Source organism: Euprymna scolopes, chromosome 2 (assembly GCF_053919585.1).
Source record: "Euprymna scolopes isolate OS-2025 chromosome 2, ASM5391958v1, whole genome shotgun sequence".
NCBI lineage: Eukaryota > Metazoa > Mollusca > Cephalopoda > Sepiida > Sepiolidae > Euprymna > Euprymna scolopes.
In genome coordinates this window covers 150,659,396-150,687,289 of record NC_136483.1, presented here as the reverse complement: position 1 = coordinate 150,687,289, position 27,894 = coordinate 150,659,396, and the positions used below count along the sequence as shown (strand labels likewise).

Here is a 27,894-nt window from a genome sequence, read left to right as displayed (position 1 = left end):
GTCTGTTAGTGTGTGTGTGAATGGATGTATGTTTGTATGTCTCGCTAAAACTTTCGTAAAACTTTTTTTTGCTGTCGCATGGGCACTCACTGCTATTTTGATTGAAAGAAAAGTTGTTTTGATTCACTTATTTTTTTTGGGGGGGGGATTAGCGCATGGGCTGCTGAAACTTCTTCCATTCTTTTCTGGGGGTTGCTCAATATCCTTAGCATAGCATCTCTGTCCAAACCGAATTTCATGTCCATTGAGCAACGCCGGGTATACATGCTAGTCCTGTTTAAGAGCCAAATATGTCCTAATGTTGGAGCACTGTTGCCACATCTGAGGAGGAGCTGCTTAGACCACTCTTTCTTGAATGGACAGAGTACAAAACTAACTTTGAAATTTTGTGGGCGATGCCCTTTTCTCGTCTCTGCTACCTCTTTCACATAGAAGAGATATTGCAAGCCCATTTCTGTTCTATCATTATTTTCATGGCAAGTGCTCGACTGAGCATCACTCTATGGTTGCTCCCTGTAAGGCACTTGCAACAAATACCCGACTAGCTACAACTACTATCAATACTTTCCCTTACTCTCTATCTATGCCCAAAAAATTCCAGGAGTAACTTTCTCTCCTAGAACAGTTCATCTGTGAAAAAAAATACTGCATAGCTGCTTCTCAGCTGACTATAACATGGTCATTTGCAAGTCCAATGTAAACAGGTTCTTGATGAGCCGTCCTCTAAAATAAATGAACTTATTCAATTTCCACCATAATGTTACCCATTAACACTTATTCTTGAGTAGCCTTCAAGCCTTGATAAGCAGTGACTATATGGTTAAAAAAAAAAAAAAAAAGAAGAAAATATATTTTTAAAATGTTTGAATTTTGTCACTTTTATATAGCCTAACAAATTAACCAACATGATGTATTGCTCGGTTTTGTTGCAAATAAGAATTCGATTTCAATAAATTGTTCAATTATTAACAAATAATAAAATCAAACATATATATATATATATATATATATATATATATATAGTGATGGGACGATTCCAATATTTTTCCCCGATTCCGATATAATTACTGATTCTGATTTTTTATAGATCTCTAAATATTTAACTATAGAATTGTTATTTTCCATGATTTCCGTAAAAAAAAAACACATGTTAAACATGCAGATATTTTCGTAAACGTAAAAAACACTTGTGGAGGATGATTTATTGATATTTTACCTTTACTCGTATTATAAAATCAATAAACACGTATTATTTTATAATTATTACCAACAATGGAAGAGTTTGTTGTAAACGAAATCAAATAAAAAATTACAATCAAAAGAATCGTTTTGGCATCAGAAAATAGGCACCAATTTTTCCGATTCCGATCCCCACAAATTTGTCGATATTTTTTGATTCCAGATTCCGATTAATCATCCCAACATTAATATATATATGTATATATATATATATATTTTTTTTTATTTTATTAATATTATTGGAATCTTTTCTTTTTTCCTAGTACACATTTTTGTGAATTATTCCATGGATTTCTGCCTTTGGATTATTATGGACCATCTTCATCCAATTACGGGATTTCCTTGGATTTTACTTGTACAAATAGAAATTCTTTTAACTTTCTTGAAGTTTTACATTTGGATTTTACCATCACTGGATTTTTTTATTTTCCACCAGACTATTCATTCATGTGTAATTACCTTTTTCTTCACCATATTCCCTCTGCTTCACTTTTTTTGTTTTCAAGTAAGATCTTTGACATACTTGTTGTTTCATCAAATACTTCTTCATGAAAAATCCGATCTCGCATTTTGCTAATTCCTACCCTCTGATGAGAAGGAAAGTATTTCTTCGAAACTCTGCGGATTAAGGACTACCCATTTATCTAGTGTTTCCTTTTTAGATTAAATATGTTTTTAACTCATTTCAAAGTGTTTTTTAACATATTTTATTAACTGTTTGCTCATACTGCCCGGCATTGTCCGATTGTAAAAATATGCATAAATATTATATTTTAATTCATGCAGATTTCTTATTTATAATTCTAGGGCTAATTCCCTATTGATTATTATCCAATATATAGTAATGATGTTCAAAAGTTATAAAAAAAAAAAAAAAATGACTTGGGTATCATCTGCTAGAATAAAAACCAAAATGTTCAGTGCTCCAGCCTTAGTTGTTAGTTATCTCTCCAGCCTCGTTACCATCTGAAATACTGACAAACGGATACGAAAAGTTAAAAATTAAACGACTTTGAGCTATGAATGTTTCATTTTGCAGATGCGCAAAAGTAACAGCAGGAGTACTGTTATATTCGACTTACTCTGCCAAGGTCAACTGTTCTATTTAAAATTTTCACTCCTTAGCAATTCTTATCAGCTGAAAAACAAATCGGAAGTGTGCTACAGGTTTAAATACCCTTTATATCAAATTTCAACTCAGTAGACCAAATATTCAGTGAGGAGTTTGGTAGAGACTTTTTACACATAAAGCAACAAAGTCATATATATATATATATATATATATATATATATATATATATATATATATATACTAGCAGGACGTTCGGCATTGCCAGGTCATAAAATATGCTTAAATATGATATTTTGAATAATGCAGATTTCATATTTATCATCATATTGGACTCAATATATAGTAATGATTTAAAAAGTTTGAAAAAATATGACTAATGCACCACCACCGAGAATCAAAACCAAAACGTTTAGCTTATGAGTTACTTTTGCCTTTGATGTCAATGCTTGAGCTATGAAGACATTTTTTTTTTTTTTTTTACAAGGTGGTCACCATTTATCAAGGCCCGGAAGCCACTGATGGATAAGGGTTATTGTAAGTACAGTACATTAGTGTGGATATTTTAGAGTATCTACTTCATCAGGAATTTGTTTACGTTGGACTTGAAGACATCCAAGTTGTAGTCAGAAGGGAAGCAGGCAGATGGAACAGAGTTCCACAGGTGTGCAGTCCTAAGAAAGAAGCTTTGTTCATGGAATCTACGTTTTGATTTAGGTATAGATAAAGAGTGGGGAAAATTTTTGACAGTGGATTCAGCTAGATGGGTGTTTTTTGTAAAAGATTGGCAAGGGGGGACCAGAGATTGGAGTTCAGACGAGCACCTGCCATGGAAATAATGATAAAACAAAGATAGGCTTGCAACGTCTCTTCTGTGGGATAGAGGTTGCAGGGAAGAGAAAAGGGCATCCCCCACTAAGCCACAAAGTCTAGTTTGTACTCTGTCAAGGCAGGATAGGCTGTTTTTAGCAGCTCCTGCCAGATATGGCAGCAGTATTCCATCCTTGGACGTACTTGGCTTTTCTGCAAGGCTAAAAATTAAAACATGAACCAATAGCTATTACGTTATGCATGTATGTTCCTAATGCTGGTGCTCAACCTTCACCTGGAAAATTTTATTTTTTTGTAATTTTCATACTTTTGCACCGAATTTCCCCGGCTAAAATCCATATATAAAGTTTCACATGGGTTCAAATATCCTATAGATTAAGTTTCATGTCTGTTGAACAAAATCTGACAGAGGAGTTTGATAGGCAATTTTTTTTTTAAAATAAATATATATGCGCATACTTAAATATATATAGAAAGAGGTTTGTGTCAATTATAAACTTTTTATGCAAATATTACACAAGTATAAATCATGTAGAATATCTGCATGAATATAATTACACGTAATAGTTAACTAAAGATGATAATCCCACACGAAAACCGAAAAAAAAAAAAACGAACAGGGAGTTAATTAAAATGAATGTTTAAAAGAATATGCAAATTAGCTAGATCTTTTGCAGATGAATGCAATTCCACGACCCATATATAACAAAGCTGTATTTTCTTTTTAAATAAATACAAAGAAGGGTTTTTAGTATGAATATCGATACACACACAAAAAAAATTATAAGTATATATATATATATATATATATATATATATATATATACTTGTTTATTGTTATATAAACATGCTCACATCCCGCTGCTACAAATAGCCACTTGTTTCAATCAAACAACAGATATCATCAGGCAGCGACTTGACTATTCAAAAGTTCATTTATTATTCATTGAACTTTTGAATAGTCAAGTCGCTGCCTGATGATATCTGTTGTTTGATTGAAACAAGTGGCTATTTGTAGCAGCGGGATGTGAGCATGTTTATATAACAATAAACAAGTATTATCAGCTCTTTTTATTGAGCACTATCTAACAACCTCGTTGAATTCATTAGTCCATTACTTTTGAATATAAAAAAACCCGAGTATATATATATATATATATATATATATATATATATATTTATTTATTTCTGTGTGCTAGAGCGTTTTCATCTTAAATTCTACGCAATTATGCAGAATGTAGAAACTATGCATAAATAAAATTCCGTGTAATAGTGAAATGAAACCAATCATCTAATAAGAAACCACACAAAATGAATAATTAACGCTCGTTTTTCAAAAGGAATATGCAAATTAGTTAGCTTTCACGTAGTCGCTCGCATATCCATGACTAGGTATACTAAACAGTTCATTTTAATATTTTTTAATAGAAAAAGTAGACTTCTAATATCAATGTTAGAACGAGAGAAAAAAAATCAACTCTGTAGGTATGGAATTTTGAAAGTGAAACTAAAATTAAAAATCCACCAAAATCGATCTGTGCAAAAATATAATAGCGGATTATCTTATTCTTATCCAACATTCAACATAATTTAAAAAAAAGAAGAAAAAAAAGAAAAGAAAACAGAAAAATTTATTATATATTTACCCGTCACGGAACGAACATATCAAATTCCAAAAATCACGTAACTGATCAAGTATTTTTTTTTTTTTTTTTATAAAGAAAGTCAATTTTTTTACGATTTTAGCGATGTTAATAGTATAATATTGCCATTACCAAGACTGATTTTGATATCGGTGATTCGAATCGAGTTGTCTCCTCTTTATTTATTGAACATGGCAGACCAAAACACAACACATCGCTCTGTGTCATAAAATTTGATTTTCTTAGTGTAAAAAAAAAAAAAAAAAAAAAAAAACTATTGATCTATTTACGTAATTTTTTGGATATGAGATTTTCGTTTCGTGGCGGGTACGTACATCTGACAGTATAAAGATTTTTCGGTGCTAGTGCAGAGAGTGATCCGCGCTATTTTTTAAATCGTATTTCCAAGTTTAATTAAAGTTTTATGATATATTTTTTTATTCAATTATAAGGTTGATGTATAGAATAGGTACAACCCCCCCCTCCCCATGTTAAGAATGGCTTTTTAAATAATAACGTTATTATTTACGTCCGGATCATTCTCTGCACTAGTACCGATTTTTCTTTATTTTTGTGTTTTAATCAGGTTGAATTCTGAACCTCCAGCAATTATTTCTGTCGTAACATTTGTCGAAATGTGTGATGTTACACTCGAGTCGGTTGCCGATTATCATAATATAACTGCTTTTTTAAACGATATTGTATTTTTATGTACTTATGCACTTTTGTTACCGTGCTGAAATAATAACGTTATTATTTAGAAAGCCATTCTTAACATGGGAAGGGGAGGGTGTTTTCTCACTAATCTCTGCTTTTTTTCACTTAATTTATATTATATAAAAGATATCGTAAAACCTGAATTTAACTTAAAAATACTGTTTTTAAAAAATAACGTTGTAACAAAACTGCATAAGCACTCATTTTTATTATGTATTTATTTATTAACGGCTTTCGAGGTTGGTGCGTTAATTCCGAAAGCCATTCTTAACATGGGGAGGTTGGGGTTGTTTATGCTACGTTGGGACAGGTCGTAAAAATACCCTGAAAACGAATATCGCATTTAAATTTGCCGAAAACAAGTAGTTTTCAGGATATTAAGCAATATAATACCTTATATTATCACTGGTGGCCATTTTTGTGCGCGCTTGGTGATTGTTAACGTGGGAAGTAAGTAAAAATTTACCGTTTTTTTTTAGGAGTTAAAACACCATAAGAGCAGATCAAAGTATAGTATCTGTTCTTCAGATGATGCACTTTAATTTCTTGTTTTCTCTCAGTGGAGTAGAAATCCTTCACGACTGAGACAATTTATTTTTGTTCCTTTTTCTTCACGTTAAAAAACGACCCTGGTGTCTAACTCTGTCCCGTGGGGAAGCATTGTAAATAAGAACCCTAATCAAAACCTTCGCCGGTTTAGCATCGTCTGCTTTTTACCTTTTTTTGTTTTACTTTAGCTTTCAAATAAAATATTTTCGTCCATTCCCAGGACTGATTCGAAAATTCTCCGTCAAAGTACGGAAATCTTCTGATTACCTATTCATTGCAATTAATGTTGTTTTGTTTTTTGTTGTTGCTTTTTTTTTTAATATAAACTTCGTAATCTAAAAGTTATGTAAATAAAGTTTTCGTAACACAGAGCAACCACAATGAAGGTAGAATCTAGTTTCAAAACATCTCAACAAAAATAATTGAACTATTTAAAAAATAAATGACAACAATCAATTAATTTAGTAATGACAAACAAGAAAAAAAAAATGAAGACGGACGAAATTGAATAAGTCACACTTTACAAGTCTCGTGTGGAATAAAACGACTTTTTTTTCCAAATCAAAAAAAAAAAAAAGAAAGGTACAGGACATAAATTTCCATTTCCTTCGATAATAAAATAAAAAATAAACTAACCACTTTTTCTGCAGAATAAGTGTTGATATTTGTTGTGAAAAGTTTGATTTGTTTAAAAAAAAATAAATAAAAGTTGAATAGTGATAAATAATAGAGAGCGGAAAAAATTGTCTCCAATGATTGAAGATACGCATAAACTAGTGACGTCATCAAAAGTTGGGTTGATTACTCGAGAAAGCGGGAGTGTGTTGTTGAGTAGTAGAGTAAGGTAATAAAACAGAAAAGGGAGGAGGAGAGATAAGTAAAAGGGGTGTGATAAATAAAGAGAGGGGGATTAAAAGTTATTTAAAAACCAGCTGGAGAGTGAAAAGTGAGAAAAATAAATAAATAAATAAATATATTATAAGCGAACTGAGAGGACAGCAGATGGAAAGCTTGTAATGTAATATTCAATTAGAGATTGGGGAATGAAAGAAAAGAGAAAGCGATAGAGTAAAATGGTTCTTATTTAGAATTCAACCTAATTTAAAAAAAAAAAAAAACATTATGATATACTTAGCCGACATATTGATCAAGAAGTTTTATTTTTAATTAAGAAAATCTCATTTTATGAGTAAGCAAAAAGATACTATCTCGCGTCGCCATCTTGAGATAAACAAGAGCAGATTAGTCTACAATAATTTAAACTTGCGAGATCAGCTTTGTTATGCTACCGATTTCACATTAATCGCTTTAAATCGTTAAAATAAAAAAATTAAAAATAATAAAACTACTTAATCAATTTACGTGATTTTTAGAATATGACATTTCCCTGAAAAAAAAAAATTATGTATATTTTTTTAATTAGGTTGAATTCTAAATAAGAACCGGTAAAATGATTGAGGGAGTGGGGGAAGAAAATAAAAAGGAAAAACGAATAGAGAAGGGGAGACAATCGATGTTAAAACGGAAAAGGAAAGCTTAATAATTTTAACAGGGTGTGGGGGTGAAGTGTATCTAGAACGGAAGACAGAGGGAGACAGAGAAGGGGGAAGAGATAGGAAAAGAATAGCAAAGGGGGGGGGGACAATTGATGTTGAAAAAGATAGCGTAATAGTTTAAAACAGAGTGAAGGGGGAAAGTCAGAGAGTGAGTGAGAAAACAAGGTCATACAAACGGGGAAGCGAGAAACGAAAGGTGATAGAGTAAAAGAATAGAGAGAGGGGCCGACAGAAGGAAAAAGAAGGTTAGTGAGAAACGTTCTAAATTAAAGAGGGAAGGGAAAGGTTCGCAGAGGGTAAGGAAAATAGAAACTCTTTATATATAGTTGTTTGTATTTAGATTCAGGAGAGCAGTAGGCTGAAAGAGAGTATACACTTCTTTTATATCCACGCTTAAAGTAGAATAGTAGACAACAATAATAATAATAAAAAAAAGTAATCGCCAAAGGAAACCTACTTGATGTGATTTTTACAACACGGGGAGAACTGTTTCAAAATAACTACAACCAGGAAAACACGTTGATTGACTTACTGGATAAAAAATTAAGATACTGTTGGAGTTTTAAAACAGTTACAACACAAGTTAAAATTACAAGTTATTATCTTATAAATAAGCAAAGAAAGGGAAAGCCGGGGTCGTTTACTACGAATATCGGGTCTCCTACAAATCCCCCCTAAATCTCCCTCTATGGTAAGTCGGGCCCTAGTGTTTGCCAGTCGCCGACCCCGGGATGGCATCCTACGGTAATGAATTACAAACCTACAGGAGATTCTTAGACAATTTCTGTCAACAGTTGAAGACCAAGAAGGAAGTTGATGAGGGCAAATCGGCACCAGTTAAGCTCTGCTACCAATATCTTACACAGAGCGAAGTTGAGGGCGAATCTCTGGAATGGGCGCGACAATATCTCATCTACTGGTAAGTCATCAGCCCTTTTTTAATTTTAAGGTAGTTAAAAAAAAAAAAAAAATTAATTGATGGTTGATAGAACAGTACAACCAAAAAAAATCAACGTCCCCACATGAATTATATTTCCCCTTTCAGATTAATAATACTTAATCCGATTCACAACATTGTGAACACCTCGTGTGTATGTAATTCTTAACTCAACGTAACTTTGATAATTATTTTATTTACGAATAATCGAATAATTGAAATCAAGATACCTCTGCAGTTTACAAACCATACTGAAATGATAACGTTGTTATTAATATTCAAATTAATAACATTGAGTGACTACTACTCGTGTGTCTGTAATTCTCGTCTCAACGTAACTTTGATAATTATACATTGAATTGTTATTTTATTTACGAGTTGATCGGATATTAATTGAAATGAAGGCACTTCTGCAGTTTATGGACCGTGCTGAAATAATAACGTTATTTAGAAACCCACTCTTAACGTTGGATACAGGGAGAATTGAACTATTCTGTACTTTCACTTAACAAGTTAATAAATAAAAACACCGTAAAAATTGAATTTAACTTGAAAATACTATCTAAAAATGAGCACTGTCCGTTAAACTGCAGAAGTATCGAAACCAAAAGTAAGATTAAGTAGTAAAACGATTTTTAAAACGTCGTTGACGTTAAGATAACTAAATTGTTTAAGTAAAATTTAAATGCACGCGTTTTATTCGTTATGTCTGTAATGTTGGACGCAACTTACAAGAAAGGGTTAATCTCTGTATTAATAAAATTGTGTAATCGTATTTTTCGCCGTTATGTGACTTACACGTTATTTTTATTTATTTATTTTACTATTAAATCGATTATTGATTAAAATAAAAACGAAATTTGATAAAATCTTATTTAAAAAAAAAAATAGTTACTAAATGAAATCCTACCTAATGCATTTCGATTTCTACGGTTTAAGTAGAAGACAACCGTTTAAATCTTTTTGTTAACAATTGAAAAAGAATGAATTACTTTTGTGAGTTATTACATCTGAAAGGAATTCGGAAGCATTTAAACTGTCGAATAAAAAATGATTTAAACTGGCTTTAAATAATCTCTTACGAATAATCCACATGTATTAAAAAGATTGAAAGTTTTGGAAGCTATTTTCAGCCAATAGTTTTATAAATAGAGATTAAAACATTACCTTTACCTTCACAAAATTAGTTATAGTTTTATAGCTCTTTGGTTCCATTCATAATTTCATAGCCAAATGATATAACGTAATAATTTTAATTTTCAAAATCGTGTTTTTAAAAATGAAAGTAAAAAGACTCCCGGGCAACACTGGTTTAGGTGCGAATAATAATAATAATAATAATAATAATAATAATAATAATAATAATAAAGATTTCTTTGTTTTTGGTATTTTTAAATATTTGTAATAATTTATAGTTAGTTACGAAAACAAAATACTGCATTGGGGTTGCCCTTGAGAAAAGGGCTTTGTTTCCCTCTTTTTTTTTTTTTTTTTTTTGTATTTCTTTTTCGTCTTTGTAGGAAACCGATTTAGGGTATTCCTTGCATCAGCCGTGTGTAACGTAGTTTTAATTTAATTCAATTGCTTATTTCGCGTGTCACGCCGTGTCACTCGGAGTGAATTCATCTGACGTTTAAAGGGTTTGTCACAATGTCACAATAAGGACCGATTGTTTTCTTTGTCTTTTCTGTCTAATCATATCCAGATTGGTTTAAAGGTAGTTAACCCTGATACGTTTCGCAATCTTATTTAAAAAAAAAAAAAATCGATAATAATAGCACATGCTTTCTTAGGCATTGGTAATACCAGCAGTACCTACCCGGCGTTGCCCGGGATTATTTACTTTCATTTTTGCGTACTTATGTGCAAAATACGTACCATACTGAAATAATGTCATTATTTCGAGACCGATTCTTAAATGGGGAGGATCTTCTGTTACTATTCTGTACTTTCGCCTAACAATTTAATAAACAAAAGATATAAAAATGAATTTAATTTTAAAATCCCATCTAAAAATGGTATGGTCCGTAAACTGCAATGATTGAAGAAGTGTTATTATTTAATCGGTTTTGTACTAAAGTTGATTAGACGTCTTTAAATCTCATAAATATGTTCGGTTTTTTAAAACTATGATTTTTACTAAATTCTTATTTTTAATTTTAAAATTTAAATTACATTACAGTATTGTTTGTTCATTAATGCCATGGTAATGTTGTTGCAATCGGATGTTTGCAAAAACATTATTTTTTTTAGTATTTTTGCAGCCTAGGGAGCATGTTGTTTTATTTTAGCTCGGATTTTTAAGTTAAATTCAATTTTTACGGTATCATTAGTTTATTAAATTCGGTAAGTACAGAATAGTTAACGTGAACAAAGCCCCTTTCCTCCTCATGCTAAAATGGGTTTCTAAATAATAACGTTATTTCAACACGACCATAAATTACAGGAGTATGAATCAAAATTTTAATACTTGAGGATTTGCTGGTCATTTTAAAGCCAGTTTAAATTACTTTCTCCGACACTTTAAATGCTTCCAGATTCCTTTAAAACTTCGAAGATTTACGAAATAATTTTCTTTTTCTCTTTTTAATAAACAAACGATTGAAATAGCTGACGTGTTTACGAAGAAACCGAAATGCATCGTGATAGATTTAATTTCGTAATTATTCTTTTTAAATATATTTTGTTTAGGCTATTGTATTTGTTTAGTTTCAATAAACATTCGATTAAAATGAATTTAAAATCTTAATTCAATGTGTAAGTCACGTCGCAACGAGAACAACATGCACACGCAGACGCACGTGAAAATTGTCTTCTAATTTTATGAATATTATTATTTTAACAGTATGATGCAGTATAGTGTCGCATTTAGCATTCTTTTTACCCGGCTTGATATCTTAAAATATTAAAATGTTAAAACGCAAGCTTTATAAGCCAACTCTTTCTAAATTCCCTGGAGTTTTTCTATAATTGAAATACTTAAAAGTTGCGTCGAATTGTTCCTTTTGATAGTGTTGTCTTATTTATTATTTCTAGGTTATAAACGGATCTTATTATCACTTCCATGTTCGTTACCATACGTGATTATGCACACGTCGATTTTAGACAAGTAGCGACTTTAACCTCATTTTTGTTATGAAATCAAATGTAACGCTTTCTTTTTTGACATCGAATGTCCAAATTCACAAAATAATGAAACCGACTACCTTAAGAACGATTTTCTACATGTGTTCAATAGTGATTGCCTCTACAAAATTAGCAACTCAATTCTCCCTCCGATCGCGCATATATCGATAATGTTGACCTCCTGGCTAGGAGCAAAGTCTAGTATCTGTTCTGGTGCTACATTTTGTTAATTCTGTCCTGACGGACCTGAACGAGAATCACCCTCCCCAAAGAACCGCTTTCTATATAAACACTCCCCAACCTCCCCATATTAAGAACGGCTTTCTGAATAAACAACCCAACCTCCCCATGTTAAGAACGGCTTTCGGTTTTTGCAATTTTTTTAGTGGATTTTTATTGATTGGACAAGGGGGGGGGGTGATTCTCTTTCAGGTCCGCCACTGTCCTTAGTCAGTGATCGAGAAGTTCTCGACTAAAGCAATTTTTAATTTTTGTTGCCAACCAGAGTGCCTCTTTTTTAGGAGCTGGACCCCCCCCCCCATATTAAAACCTACCTTGTGTCTCATTTTGTCATCGTGGGGAGGCAAATAAATAGAAACAAATTGTAGTATCTGTTTTGGTGCGACACTTGGTCTGTTCTGTCCTCTGTCAGCGAAAGAGAAGTTCTAGACTGAGGTCATTTTTATTTTTGTTCCAATAATCTAGAGTGCCCTTTTTTGGGGAGCTGGATTTTCCCTCACATTAAAAACAAACATTGTGTCCAACTTTACCCTCGTAGGGAGGCAAGTAAATAAAAACATAATTACACTTCTGGGCCTTTGCTTGGTCTTTTGGCGAGGAGTAGGGTGTAGTATCTGTTTTGCGTCCTCGGTCAATAAGGAAAATCACATTTTGGATTGAGACAATTTTTTATTTCTGTTCCAATTCAGATAAAAAAAAATCGACTTTATGTCTTAACTTTACCTTCGTGACGAGGCAAGTACTGCAGTAGTGCAGTTACTGACTGCACCCTCAAAGGAGGGCGATAATACATGGGAGGACTACTGTGCACCCTCAAAGGAGGGGGATAATACATGGGAGGATGGTACCCTGAAAATAGAACAAATACGACACTACCCCCTCCTCCGAATTAATCATTAAAAGATGGTGAGAGTATAGTTTCGGTTTTAGACAGATGAATACCAAATCTCCATTACAAAATAACATCACGTGTGTCTGTTTTATTTCGTGGTTACAAGAATTAAAAAATACATGTTTTTATTTACTAACAATCAAATATTTATTGAAATATAAAAAATACAAGAACATAAATTTAAACGAATTTTTAAAAATCCTTTTAAATAAAAAAAAAATGTATTAATTCCAACACAATGCATTTCCGTTTTTTCATAAATAAGTTAGGCATTTAATCTTTTGTTTATAGCTGAAAAAAAAAATGAATTACTTATGACCCTTGAAAATCTGAAAGCATTTAAACTGGCGAATTTAAAAGATTGAAGGCTTTGAAAGCTATTTATATCCATTAATTTTAAATAGAGATTAAAGCATTACCTGATCTAAAAAAATTGGTTGAATTATTAATTTAGATTTCAAAATCACGTTTGCAAAAAATAATAATTTAGTAATAAATAAATAAATAAATGAAAACCATATTTAAAAAAAGAAAACAAAGGGGCGTAAATAAAAATGAATCCCGGGCAACGTCGAGTATATACACCTATAACTTTTTTTTTCTTATCGGTTTGTTCTAGATGGGGATGGAGCATTTTACCAAAAGCCAGACACTCATTCGATATCACATTCTAACCGAAAGATCTTTTTATGATTCTAACCGTCCTTTTAAAAGCAATTGTTTGAATCTCATTTTCACTTGGTTCACTGGGTATAGTCGCCAGGTAGCTTTTGAAATTTCTCTTTATGAGTTCGGTTGCTCATATAATTACTGGAATGATGGGGATCTTCCCAAAAGTGAGATATTGTTAATGGGTGGTGGTGGTGGTGGTGGTGTGTGTGTGTGTGTGTAAAAACGTGTCGCATGTTTTTTGTCGATTATTAATTTTTAGTCTTTTAAATAAGGTTTTACTTTAAGTCAATTATGTTGAGTCGTTGATTAAATGTTTTATTTTTTATGTAATGATTATAAGTACATCCGCATTCCTCTTTACACGACTACGATTGACTGGTTAAGTCATTGGGCCGAGATCAAAGTGTAGTATCTGTTTTTCAGATGCTGCAGTGCACTTCAATTTCTTTTTCTCTGTCAGTCGAGGAGAAGTCCTTCACGACCGAGACAATTTTTAATTTTTTTTCCTTTTCTCCACGTTAAAAACCGATCCTAGTGTCTAACTCTGTCCCATGTAAATAGGAACTATCAATTGGTAGAGCCGTCTGGAAGAGATGTTGAAAGGTACGCTGAAAGCCTCATGCTAAAGAGATCCCGACTCTGAACATTCGTCCAGTAAGACGACGTACAAGATTATTACTCAAATACGCCAAGACCACTCAGTTACTTCAAACGAATATATCGTTTTTGTGGGATATATCATTTTTTATTTTTTACTAGTAAAGTGTAATAATAATAACTTTATTATCAATAAACTTCTTTTTTTTTTAATTCAATTTATTATTACTAGCAGTTCAGCTCGGCTTAGTTTGGGCCTTATGTTCATAACTTTATGTACATATATATATATATATATATATATATATATATATATATATATATATATATATTAAAAAGTTTGACTCATGTCCAGGTAACCTACATCTAAAATTTAAAGTATTTAGACCCAAAATTGGCGGAGGAGTTTGGTAGAGTCTGCAAAGGTCAACTCTGTAACTTTGACTCTGTAAACTTTGACCTCTTGGCAGCTAAATTTTCTCCCCAAAACTGATTAAAAAGCTTGCCCTATGTCTGAATACCCTTTATGTAAAATTTTTGGCTGAAAACTGATTAAAAGGATTTTCCCAAACCTCAATACCCCTTATGTCAAATCTTGAGTTTGTAGACTGAAAAGTGACAGGATAGTTTGGTAGGGAAATATATATATATATATATATATATATATATATATATATATATATATACACACACACACACACACACTTTCACTTTTATAGATATACTAGCAATTCAGCTCGGCTTTGCTTGGGCTCTATGTACTGTTCATAACTTGCCCTACGTGTAAATACACTTTATGTAAAATTTCAACTGTTTAGACCAAAATTTGTCTGAGTAATTTTGTAGAGACCGCAGACGTGAATTTTTTAAAAACTTTGACCCCAATTTCGACCCCTTAACATTTATTATTTTGGTCTCAAATCAAAATACAAAGTTTTACCCATGTCTAAGTTACCTACATCTAAAATTTCAAGTGTTTAAACCCAAAATTGACGGAGGAATTTGGTAGAATCTGCAAAGGTCAACTCTTTCAACTCTAACCTTTTGGCAGCCAAATTTTTGCCTCAAAACTGATCAAAATGCTTGCCGCATGTCTGAATACCCGTTATGTATAAATTTCAAATGTTTAGACCCAAAATTAGCTGAGTAGTTTGTTAAACACCACAAAGGTAAAATCTTTTTAACTTTGACCCCTTGGCAGCTCAAATTTTCAACCCAAACTGATTAAAAAGCTTGCCCTATCTCTGAATACCCTTTATGTAAAATTTCAAATGTTTAGATCAGAAATTGGCTGAGTAATTTGGTAGAGACCACAGAGGTCAATTTTTTTTTTTTTTTTTAACTTTGACCCCTTAACATTTATTGTTTTGGGCTCAAATCAAATTAAAAAGTTTGAGCCATGTCCAAGTAACCTACATTCAAAATTTCAAGTGTTTAGACCCAAAATAGGCGGAGGAGTTTAGTAGAGTTTTCAAAGGTCAAATCGTTTAACTTTGACCCCTTGACAGCCAATTTTTTGGCGGAAAACCAATTAAAAGAATTTTTCCAAATCTTAGTACCCCTTACATCAAATCTCGAATCTCTAGACTGAAAATTGACAGCTATTTGGTGGGGAAATGTACACATGCAGAGACATTTTCCTTTTTTTGATATATAGACAGATTATTATTATTATATTTTGTCTGGGTGTTATTGTTGATTTTATGCTAATAGCCTATGGTCATTTGTTATGATCTGCCTATCAGCATCTTTTCTCCGTTTTCCAGTACTTTCCGCAAGAGTCTAGTGGTTCCCAACAATGCAGTCTTTTGAAGTACTCCACCATGGGTCCCAATTTTCTGAATCCATTTGTCAAATTCTTTTGTTGCATCCCCAGGGCTCCGATCACAATAGGTACAACTTTGGCCTTTAACTTCCACAATCTTTTTATCTCCCTTTTCAAGTCTTGGTATTTTTTTACTTTCTTCTTTTCTTTTTCCCTCACATTCACATCAGCTGGCACTGCTGTATCAGTGATTATTGCCTTGTGTTCCTTTTTTTTTTTTTTTTGTTCAACAAGACTAAATCTGGTCACCTTGCTTCAATCACGTTATCACATTGAATATTCATATCCCATAATAATTTCACATTATCACTCAACCACCCCTTTTGGAACATGCTCGTTCCATTATTCACTGCATTCCAATCCTCTTTTCTTGCATATATCCCAATCGACCTTTCTCACAATATTGTCATGCCTTCTCTTGTACTACTTTTGAGCTAACTTCTCACAACTATTGACGAGGTGTTGCACATTCTCACCTTTCTGCCCACACAATCAACACAGGGGACTTTCAACCGTTTTATCAATATGATATTTCACATACGAGTAATTTGTCCTGAGCGTTTGCTACTGTACGGCACATATTAGGGTTTCTGTTCTAACCTTCAAGTCACATTTTGATAACCATCGCCAGTTTTTTTTCCCTTGTCCACTACCTTTGGTAAATCTTTACTGAATTGGCCATGCATTTTCTTCTCAATCCACTTGTCTTTTGCTTTTTATTGTTTTAGTTTCCCCTCATTTTTATTTTTGATTTCAATAAATGGTCGATTAATAAGTAAATTAAAAAATAAAAGAAAAAAAGAGTGAATTTGATTCATATTTATCAAAGTTACGTATAGTCGAGAAACGCTTAACCTTTATCCTCGAGTGGATTTTGGTCTTGATAAAATAGTGACCCAATAGTTAAAAAATTTTGTATACACCCATTGCGTTGATCTGACCTGAATGTCTTTAACGGTTTCATATACTGCGTTATTTGTTTTAATTCCTAGCCGTCAACTCAAATTCATCGCTTATTAGAGAGTAAAATAAACTTAAGAAACAATCATTTAGGTAAGCTCCAAGAACTCAACTGAAACAACAATTTTATGTACAATCGTTTGAGACGATGTGAGCTTTTTTTAAATTGATATCAGGTCTCATTATCAGCGCAGGGAAGTGACATCAAGTTCAAAGTTAAAATATATCATTACTAGCAGATGTACCCGGCACTGCCGGGTATTAAATATAATGCTAAATTTTTCAAGGTCAAAGGTTAAGGTACTATTTGATGTGGCTCTTCATAAACACCCCCCCCCCTAGGGATGGTGCACTCCAAGTTGAGGTTAGCCACCATCTCTAGCTGGACGAGTTTATGAAGATCTGCACCAAATATGACCTTAACTTTTGACTTTGACCTTGAAAAATGGTGTGCACCATTCCTAGGTTGAAGATCATCATCATATCAGGTTGGTCATAATCAATTCAGTGGTGTGGGCTGTAGGAGAGTATACATGCATAGGTTATGACCTTCACCTTTACCTCGAAAATGGTGTGCACCATCTCTAGGTTTAGTCATGATCAGTCCAGCGGTATTGACTGTAGAATTACACACACACAACTACTAGTTTATATAAATATATATATATATATATATATATATATAGAGAGAGAGAGAGAGAGATGACTAATCTGATGGCATGAAACATTTATACAGCAAATCGAGTTTTACACTAAGGTGATTATAATTAGAACTAGAACCTCAATTATATCAAGCATACAATGGGACACTATATATATATATATATATATACTAGCAAAAGTACCTGTCGTTGACTGGGTTAAAAAACAGTCTACAGAAAATGGATTCTGATTTATGAAAGTATGATATGTTATGAAAAGGAAGGGTTGTAAAGAGATAGCTTCGAATTTGGGGGTATCAAAGCCAAAGCAAAATATGATGAAAGTAAAAATAAAATAGATAAACCCCGTAATTTATTATACCATACCTGTTCACACTGAAACACTTATCACAATATTCTGTGGATCTATATTAAAAAAACCTTGTTAAAGTTTGTGACATATTTCCATTCTATGGAGGTCAGGCGTGAACGAACACCCCATAATTTTATTATACCGTATTTCTTCAAACTGAAACATAATTATCAAAGTATACTTACGCAGATAAATATGAAAAGTCTTTATTAAAGTTTATGCCTATTTCCATTCTATGGAGGCCAGGCGCGAACACAGACCCCATAATTTTATTATACCATCTCTATTTAAGTTAAAACATACTTATCAAAGTATTATTATGTACATCTATATCAAAAACACTTGTAAACGTTTTTTAATTTTTTTATTTCCATACTTTGTAGACCAGGCGCCTGTGCAGACCCTACAATTTTAATGAATCATCATTATGCCAGATCAAACATACCCAATCCTGCGTCTCGATACATCTTCTATCATTATATGTGATCAGTTTTCTATAATAGTCAACCATATAGGAGCCTATTCGTGACCAGACACACACACAGACGGACGTTCAGCTTTTTATATATATATATATATATATATATATATATATATATATATAATGACATAGAAATAGGGAAAATAGATGATGAAAATAAATTGAATCCATCAAATCTAAACAAGAAATTTATAAAAAAAATCTTTAATCCATGGATTTTCAAATATATGCACTTTTCATCAGGGAATAAACATGAGTTAAAAGTGCATCAATGTTTAGCATAAATTTGAATATATATATATATATAAGTGAAATTGTCTGTCTGTGTGTACATTTCCCTACTAAACTACTCTGTCAATTTTCAGGCCACAGACTCAAGATTTGACATAAGGAGTATTGAAATTTGGGAAAATCTATTTAACAGGTTTTCAGCCAGAAATTTGGCTGTTAAGGGGTCAAAGTTCAATGATTTGACCTTTTAAATCTCTACTAAACTCCTCCGCCAATTTTGGGTCTAAACACTTGAAATTCAAATTAAAAAGTTTTAGTGTTCAAGCAACCTACATCTGAATGTAGGTTACTTGAACATGGATCAAACTTTTGAATTTGATTTGAGCTCAAAACAATAAATGTTAACGGGTCAAAATTAAAAAAATTTGACCTGCGGTCTCTACCAAATTACTCGGCTAATTTTTTATCTAAACATTTGAAATTTGACATAAAGTGTATTCAAACATAGGGCAAGCTTTTTAATCAGTTTTTGGCCAAAAATTTGGCTTCCAAGGGTTCAAAGTACTTCAAACTACTGAATGTGCACAGAATTTCGAACGGAACCCTTTATTTAATCCATGGAGTAGCATGCTCTTGTTCTATCAGCCATGACTTAAGTAATTGCAAAATTTTGTATTTCTTGAGTGTTGAATGTTCAACCCTTCAACCTCCAAAAGAGTGTAACTTTACAACTAAATTTAACAAGTAGTTTACCCACGTCATGGGATCTGCAAGAATCGTGGCGTAGTGGTACAATTGCAAATTATTTGTTTGGACTTCTACTCAGTCATGTCTGATGGAACGAGAGCATTCTACCCCAGTGGATTAAAGTGTTTCGTTCAAAATTCTGTGCGGATTCTTAAATTAGAAAAAAGATTTCAGAGTTTGACAAGATACACCTGAAGAAGTTAGGAGGTTACACCAGCCGAAACGCTGTTAAAATGCCACTCAAGATGAGAACAGTAGTCCGAAAAATCCAAATAATATGAATAATGGGTGCTTATTCAAAATGGCACTTATGACGGCGATTAAAAGTAAAAAAAAAAATTTAGAAAAGTATATATGATGTACGTACTCGTTACAGAACGAAGATGTCATATTCCAAAAATTACATAAATCGATCAAGTAGTTTTGTTTTTTAACTAAGAAAATCAAAATATACAAGTTTTAGTGATTTTTACCACTAAACTATATTGAACATAAGGCTCATCTTTTACCTCAACACTTCAATTTAAGTTATCTTCCCCTTATTTTATCGATTTCATCAAGACCGACGAAAATACTACGACTCGCTTAAGCTTGATTTGGTACTTGTACAGTTTAGTCAAAACATTAAAAAAATGAAAATATCGAAAAAAAAAAAGTTTAAATTGTATGTATCTGTTATGGAACGAAGTTCTCTGAAAAAAAATTTCGGGTTTGTATTACTGTACACATAGATTCGAAAAAGTTGTCAAAAAAACAAATATACAACAAATAAATGTTATCAAAGGCAAGATAAGTCACTTTTCTACCTAACTGGATAATTTTTTTAGTGTTTTTATTTAATGTAACATGTTTATTCGGCTCGAAAAACATACAATGTTTACCGATGTATCTGAAAATTGCAAATGGCGGGGCATTCTCTGGTAAACACGGTAAGCTTGGGAAAATGAGTTAAAACTAACAAAAATATTGTTAGAAACTCGCTCAATATATGTTACTATGACATAGGCTGACATATATTCGGTGGGGTTTTAACAGTATTTTGTGTATTTTTTAGTTTTAACTCCTTTTCCCAAGCTTACTGTGTTTACCAGAGAGTGCTCATTTGCAATTTTCAAATACATCGGTAAACATTGTATGTTTTTCGAGCTGATAAACATGTTACATTAAATAAAAACCCTAAAAAATATATCCAGTTAGGTAGAAAAGTAACTTATCTTGCCTTTGGTAACATTTATTTGTTTTTTGACAACTTTTTCGAATGTATGTGTACAGTAATACAACCCCAAAATTTCACTTAATTTCATCAAGTAGTTTTTTTTTTTTTGTTTTTTTTTGTTTTTTGTTTTTTTTACAGCGAAAAAAACAATTTGTTATGATACCGAGCAAAATGTTCGATTTTAGGAAGAAAAGCTAGTATTAAACATGGGAAAGGGTGTTAGCGCTTTAACTGGAGTTATCTCCCTTTGTCATTTCTACAATTAAAACAATTAAAAAAAATTTTTTTTTATCCAAGATGGCCGCCTTCAACGCGCTTTCATAAAAACGTGTTTTTCCGCTGTAAAAAAAAACAAAAAAAAAAACAAAAAAAAGCTACTTGATGAAATTAAGTGAATTTTTTTTTCGGAGAACTTAGTTCTATAACGGATACATACAATTTAAACTTTTTTCGATATTTTCATTTTTTAATGTCTTGACTAAATTGTACAAGTACCCTTGATTTTCTTTAATAAGCATTTTAAAAAATGCTTGATCAGATTACGTAATTTTTGGAATATGACATCTTCGTTTTGTAGCGAGTAGATGCATCATACAGACTTATCTGTATTTTCTTTACTTTTAATTGCTGCCATAAGTGTCATTTTGAATAAGCACTGCCACTGCAAATCTTCATCGCGAACATTCAGAAAGTGATTTTATTTGAAAGTTTAATAATTTGTCGGTAATTTTTCATTTTTTATTATATTATTTGCTTTTCGTGGTTGGACATGTGTTTAAAGTTATGATTTGTGTAAAAGAAAAATAATAGTGGATTATGGGAATTTTTCAATATGGTCGACAGGAACGTACGAAAAAGTATGTACATTTTATTAAAAACATATTCTGTCCATTGCATACTTTTTTTTTACAACTCCTGAGTTTAACCAAAAATAAATTGCTTTGAACGCATGGCTAGCTTCATAAATCATATTGATCGCAAAAAAAGCGAAGACGACTACACATCTCTTTGAAAGAGAAAACCAAAACATGTACCCACACACTTTCCAGTGTTTCATTCAGCAGAAAAATCAGAATTCTTCTGTGTCAAACTAAGCGCTTTAAGTACATTTTGGTCACGTGAGTGACTTTACCGTAAAACGTAATGAAAGTAAAAAAAAAAACAAAAAAACTAATGAATGAGAGCGGCATCTATTTATTCCTGTCACATTTTTGAAGTCTGGTTTTTATTTATTTATTTTATTTATTTATTTATTTTTTTTTTTTGAAGACTTGTCGGTATTTATTGTTCGCTTTTTCTGTTTCAAGAAACAATTTGTTCTTCGTCATCGTAGACATTATTAAATTAAAACCATTATGGTCCTTTTAAAATAATTCTCCTTTTGACCAAACTGCTCTGTCAATTTTAGGCCTACAGATTTGAAACTTGATTTGGACATGTGCAACAAATTCGATTTGGTTCTTAGCGTTAAAAAATAGCTATTAAGGGGTACAAATTGAAGAAGAAAAAAAAATGGTACTTGGCAGGCTTAAGTCGACTAAACGTGTTACTTCTACGCATGCGCAAACATAAATTAATACCTTTAACAATATTACCTGTAACGAATAAGACTGGAAAGCTACATGTTTTGGTCTCGATTCTAGCTGATGGTACCCAAGTCATATATAAAGTTATATTCCAAAATTCATGATGTTGACCATCTTATAATTTATTCCTTTAATTCAGTTGACTTATACAATTCTTGATAGTATCTGTTTCGTAGCGCAAAATCAATCATTATATCAATCAGTGAATCTATTATGCCCTTAACTCATCAGAAAATAATAGATTCACTGATTGATATAATAATTAAGAGATTGATTTTGCGCTATGAAACAGATACTGGCAAGAATTGTATATGTCAACTGAATTAAAGGAATAAATTATAAGATGATCAACATCATGAATTTTGGAATATAACTTTTTGTCATTTATTCTCTATATTGCTCTGTAATTACATTGAGCTTCTTAAATAAGGATTGATATATATTATATGAAAATATATTTCTACAGAAATATATAATACACATGTATATAATTAAATAACATTTTAAATAGCACTGTAAGGCGGGGTAAATACCGTAATCAGAGGTTAGAAAAAACATTGTATTCCACATCGCAGCCTAAAAAAAAAAACGTATCTTAGAGTCACCGTATTCCGGGGGGTTCTATTATAATATGGTAGAGGTTTACGCTTCTTACCATGGGGTCCTGATTTAGAATCTCGCCAGACTGGCTGAATCTAGCAAGATTCGAAATCAGGACCCCATGGTAAAAAGCGTAAACCTCTACCACTAGGCTATCTCGCATGACTGCTGAATGTATCGCAATTTTTATGTAGATGTTATTTGTTTTTTTGTTTTTTGCGATACTTTTTGAATAAATTCAATTATTTATACGAGTATCAGTGGGTAATTATATATATATATATATATATATATATATATATATATATATATATAGAAATCATTGCTATATATTGGGCACAATATAATAATCAATAGAGTAAAATCTGCGTAAATTAAAATCTCTCTCTCTCTCTCTCTCTCTCTCTCTTATGCTTCCCTACTTTTCTCTCTCTTCTTCCCACCTCTCTTTGTTTATTTCGAATAAAAATAAAAAGCAAAAGTTTTGTTTCTAAAATAAATAATTTAAGAATATATATTTTTGTTATTTTTTCGTTACTTTACAAGACCTAGTAATGAAAATTCTATAGTGTTTGCCTGAACTCCCTGAGGATAATAGATTATTTTACACAAATTACAATGCACATGCAATTAATGGCCTCTTTCTGTGGTGGTCGACATCTGAAGACGGATTAATGATAACTAATTATTATTTAAAAAAAAAAAAAAATAATAAATAAATAAAATAAATAATTTTGTCAGAAAACAAAGGGGAAAAAACATCTGCTTTCTCTTCCTATTATTATGTCAACCTTGTTTACAATTTTTTTTTTAAAGAATTGTTTTATCTTTTGTTAAAAGAGGAGGGAAGAGGTATAGAAAGATGTTACTGATGCTGAAGTGTGATTCTTTGTGATGTAACCTAAATTACCTTAATTCCACACGACGAGTCGTTTTTCCTTATAGCTATACTAGTTTTACTTACACCTACCCGACGTTGCCCGGGAGATTTGTTCTTTTTTATATTTGTTCCGCTTTTCTGTTTTTTTTTTTGTTTTTTTTTTTACGTTTAGATAACGATTGATTATTCGTATTATTTGGATTCATCGAACTACTGTTCTCATTTTAAGTGTCATTTTCACGTTTCGGTCGATGTAACCTCCGAACTTCTTCAGGTGTATCTTGTCAAACGCAGAAATTTGGACGGAATTTCGAATGGAACACTTTATTTACTTCACGGGGAGGGGGGTATCATGGTCTCGTTCCATCAGCCATGACTGGATAGAAGTCCTAAGTAATAGAATTGAACTTTAGGAAAATATCACTTCGTCCAAATTCCCGAGTTCGACAGAAACATTCCCGAGTTCGACAAGATACACCTGAAGAACGTGGATTCCATGAACAAAGCTTCTTTCTTAGAACTGCACGCCTGTGGAACTCTGTTCCGTCTGCCTGCTTCCCATCTGACTACAACTTGGATGTCTTCAAGTCCAACGTTAACAAATTCCTAATGAACCGCACCCTTAAGTAAACACTTCATCAAATCTCGATACTAACGTACTGTACTTGCAATAACCCTTATCCCTGAGTGGCTTCCGGGCCTTGATAAGTGGGGACCACCATGTAAAAAAAAAAAAAAAAAAAAAAAAAAAAAAAGATCAGAGGTTATATCAACTGAAATGTGAAAATGACACTCAAGATGAGAACAGTAGTCCGATAAATCCAAATAATACAAATTGTTATATATATATAATGTGTGTGTGTGTGTTTTTAAATTAAATTTAATTACTATTTATTAATTGAATTATTCGAACTTACTGGTCTCATCTTGAATGTTATTTATAAAACGTTTTGCCCGTTGTAACCTCTGACCTTCAGGTGTATCTTGTCTAACTCTGGGAATCTTTACGGAATTTTGAACGGAAAACTTTATTTAAACAACTTCTGGAGATTGAAGGTACAATCCTTAGTACCGGCGACATTAAGACTACAATTGTGAATTACTTAAAATTTTTACAGCCGTGGCTGACGGCATGAGAGCATACTAACCCCGTGGGTTAAATAAACGGTTCCGTTCGGAATTCCATACATATTCTAGAGTTTGACTAAGATACACCTGAAGGCCAGAGGTTACATCGACCAAATCGTTGTGAAAATGACACTCCTGATGAAAGCAGTAGTCTGAATAATCCAAATTATAAATCCTCATCTGCAAAATTCAGAAACTTAATTATTATGATATCATTTTCTTGTTAAATTATTGATTCGAATATACCTTGTACTAATCTTTATTTATAAAAAGATTGGGTTAAAATAAATTCTAAACTTTATTCTATGGAGATTTTCTAAGAATCTTGAATGAAACCTGAATTTATTTAATTCCACCAAGACGATCCATTTCTTTATTAATGACCTGAGTTGATTGAAGCATTTGAAGACTGTTCGAAGACTGCTTCTGTGGTACCAGTATTCAAGAATTCTGGCGAAAGAACTGACCCATTAAATTATCGCCCTATTAGCCTCCTCCCACTTTTTGCACAAAATATTTGAGACCTTAATTAACCATGCTCTAGTCCAGCACCTTACAGATGCTAAACTTCTGACCGACCATCAATATGGATTTAGACAAGCCCGTTCCACGGCAGACATCCTCACTGTAATCTCTGAACGCATATACCATTCACTGGACAAAGCGGGAGAGGGCAGAGCGGTAGCTCTAGATATATCTAAGGCTTTTGACAGGGTATGGCATGAGGGTCTCCTCAGGAAGATTAGATCTTACGGTATCACTGGTAGAATACTAAACATAATTAAATCCTTCTTAGATAAGAGAAAAATCCAGGTTGTCCTTGATGGTCGTACATCTAAACAATATGATATAAATGCGGGAGTGCCCCAGGGATCTATCCTTGGACCTCTGCTGTTCCTGATATTCATAAATGACCTCCCCGACAAAATTGCCTCTGAGATGGGTATATATGCTGATGACACCACACTCTATAGCAGGCACGACAGGAAAACAAATGAACATATATCTAAAGTAATGGCAGAAACACTAGAGGATGACCTCCAATCAGTAGTGGAATGGGGACAAAAATGGATGGTAACGTTCAATGCCACCAAGACAAAACTGGTTTCATTCAATAATTACAAGAAACCTTCTCTACCACCTATAGCAATGGCCAACGACTCTTTATCTGAGAGTACGTCTCTCAAGCTCCTTGGCCTAACGTTCACAGGAAACATGAGTTGGAACAATTACATCGAGGGCATTGCCAGGGCCGCTGCGAGGAAGGTGGACTCTCTCTACCATGCTAGAAAACTTCTAACACCCGAATGTATCCTGTACCTCTATAAGGCCACTATCCGCCCATGTATGGAGTATTGCTGTCATATTTGGGCCGGTGCATCGGCTACTAGTCTCTCGCTCCTTGACAGGGTTCAAAAGAGAGTCGCAAATCTGATAGGCCCTAAACTGGCATCTAAACTTCAGCCTCTGTCCCATCGTCGAAACGTTGCATCCCTCTGCCTGTTCTACAAGTATTATAATGGTGAATGCTCTGAAGAACTGCAAGCACTTGTGCCCCCACGACGTGAACACCCTCGACAGACCCGACAAGCTGCAAAATCCCACCCCCACACTGTAGAGATCCCTAGATGTAAAAGATCTTTCTACTCCAGTAGTTTCTTCCCCAGAACTGCTAGACTTTGGAATTCCATTCCAGGTCACTGCTTCCCAACTGCACTGACATGCATAAGTTCAAGTGCAACGTGAACCAATATCTCGCTGCCCTAATCCCTACGTAGTACCCCAGTAGATGTTTCCCCTGATAGTAGCCCCCTACACCAAAGTGGCAATGTGCCTTGTTTGGGGTGAAAATGTAATAAAAAAAAGACTGTCTTGTGTGAGTCCCCATCTTCACATGCGGAGTGTCCATAAAGTCCGTGTGCACTTTAAAAAAGATTATAACTTCATTTGTATTTTCGATAGAAGTAATCTGTAAAAAGAAAGAAAAAAAAAACAAACAAATTAGGAAAAAGGAAATTTATACTTTTTAAAAGTTTTATTGAAATTTTATTTAAGTTTCAACATATCGTCCATTATTAACAATATTAGGGGTTATACGATTTTAAGTTCAAGGGAAACATTTGTTGTCTGATTTACAGTAATGCCTTAAATCATTATTTTAACGTTTTCTTTTTCCTTTTTTTTTTTTTTTTTTACTACAAAGGCGTCATCACTTATCAAGGCTTAAAGGCCACTCGAGGATAAAGGTTAATGCGTGTACTTTAGTCATTGAGATAACAGCATAATAATAGATATTAGTGAGAATTTGGTATAATTTATGGGGACGGCTCAGCAACTTGTTTATATTGGACTTGAAGACGACTATATTGTAGTCAGCCGGAAAGCAGGTCAGTGGAACAATTCCACAAGCGGGCAGTTCTGGGAAACCAGCTTTGTTCATGGAATCCAAGTTTAGATATAGGCACAGATACAGAGTGAGAGAAATTCTGAATAGTGGATTTTAGCTTTCAAATATTCTAATGAACCAGGTTTGGTTGCATACACAATTGTTTTCACATGACACCCCCCTCCCACACTCCATAAATAAATTTAAAAAAAACAAAAAAAAAATCCATTCAGTTAAGCCAATTAAAGGACGTAAGTTTACTTTTTCCTCGGTTTAAGCGATGGAGCAAGTTGATTCTGGAAAAAAAAAATCCTTGTTACTTATCACAAAATTGTTGCAGATTATGTGAAGAATTTTCAATAACTATTCTTAAAGCTGTCAAATTTCAATAAACTTTTAAAAAATATAAAATTAAATTACTTCTAATTCTTTTTACTGATTATTTCCATCATAAATAAAAAAGTTATAAATTTAAATGATTGAGCACAATTTTTTTTATTCGGTCACAATTTACAGCGAATTAAATTGCTTCTCTTGACTGTTAGCTTTTATTCTGTTCCATATATATATATATATATATATATATATATATATATATAGCAGGTAAGGAAGACATTTTTTATAACCTGGATTAGGTAACTAGATCTAATATCTGGAACATTTTTCTGTTCTTGTGATAAAGGGAGGTGGTGTTTGATCAACACTGCTGGAGAGACATGAATTGATATACTGTTTTGTTTTTAAATCCCCGAAACGGTGTTTCATGGTAAAG

General features: G+C 32.7%; 2 protein-coding genes across 3 annotated transcripts in view; one reads left to right on the top strand and one right to left on the bottom strand.

Annotated features, from left to right (window-relative positions):
* The window catches only part of LOC145297623 (DNA repair protein RAD51 homolog 3-like), a 75,722-nt gene extending 68,879 nt beyond the window's left edge, over positions 1-6,843 (bottom strand). The window contains exon 1 of one of the 2 annotated variants that reach the window (XM_080143708.1): positions 6,685-6,843. In XM_080143708.1, coding sequence (XP_079999834.1) covers positions 6,685-6,818 — 134 coding nt within the window. In that variant the 5' untranslated portion in view covers positions 6,819-6,843. The remainder of the gene's footprint in view (positions 1-6,684) is intronic. The other variant, XM_080143717.1, reaches the window with a different exon arrangement.
* A 988-nt stretch (positions 6,844-7,831) lies between these two features.
* LOC145297619 (protein phosphatase 1F-like) overlaps positions 7,832-27,894 on the top strand; it is a 308,056-nt gene continuing 287,993 nt past the window's right edge. The window contains exon 1 of the mRNA XM_080143697.1: positions 7,832-8,523. Within this exon, the coding sequence (XP_079999823.1) occupies positions 8,336-8,523 (188 nt within the window). The 5' untranslated portion in view covers positions 7,832-8,335. The remainder of the gene's footprint in view (positions 8,524-27,894) is intronic.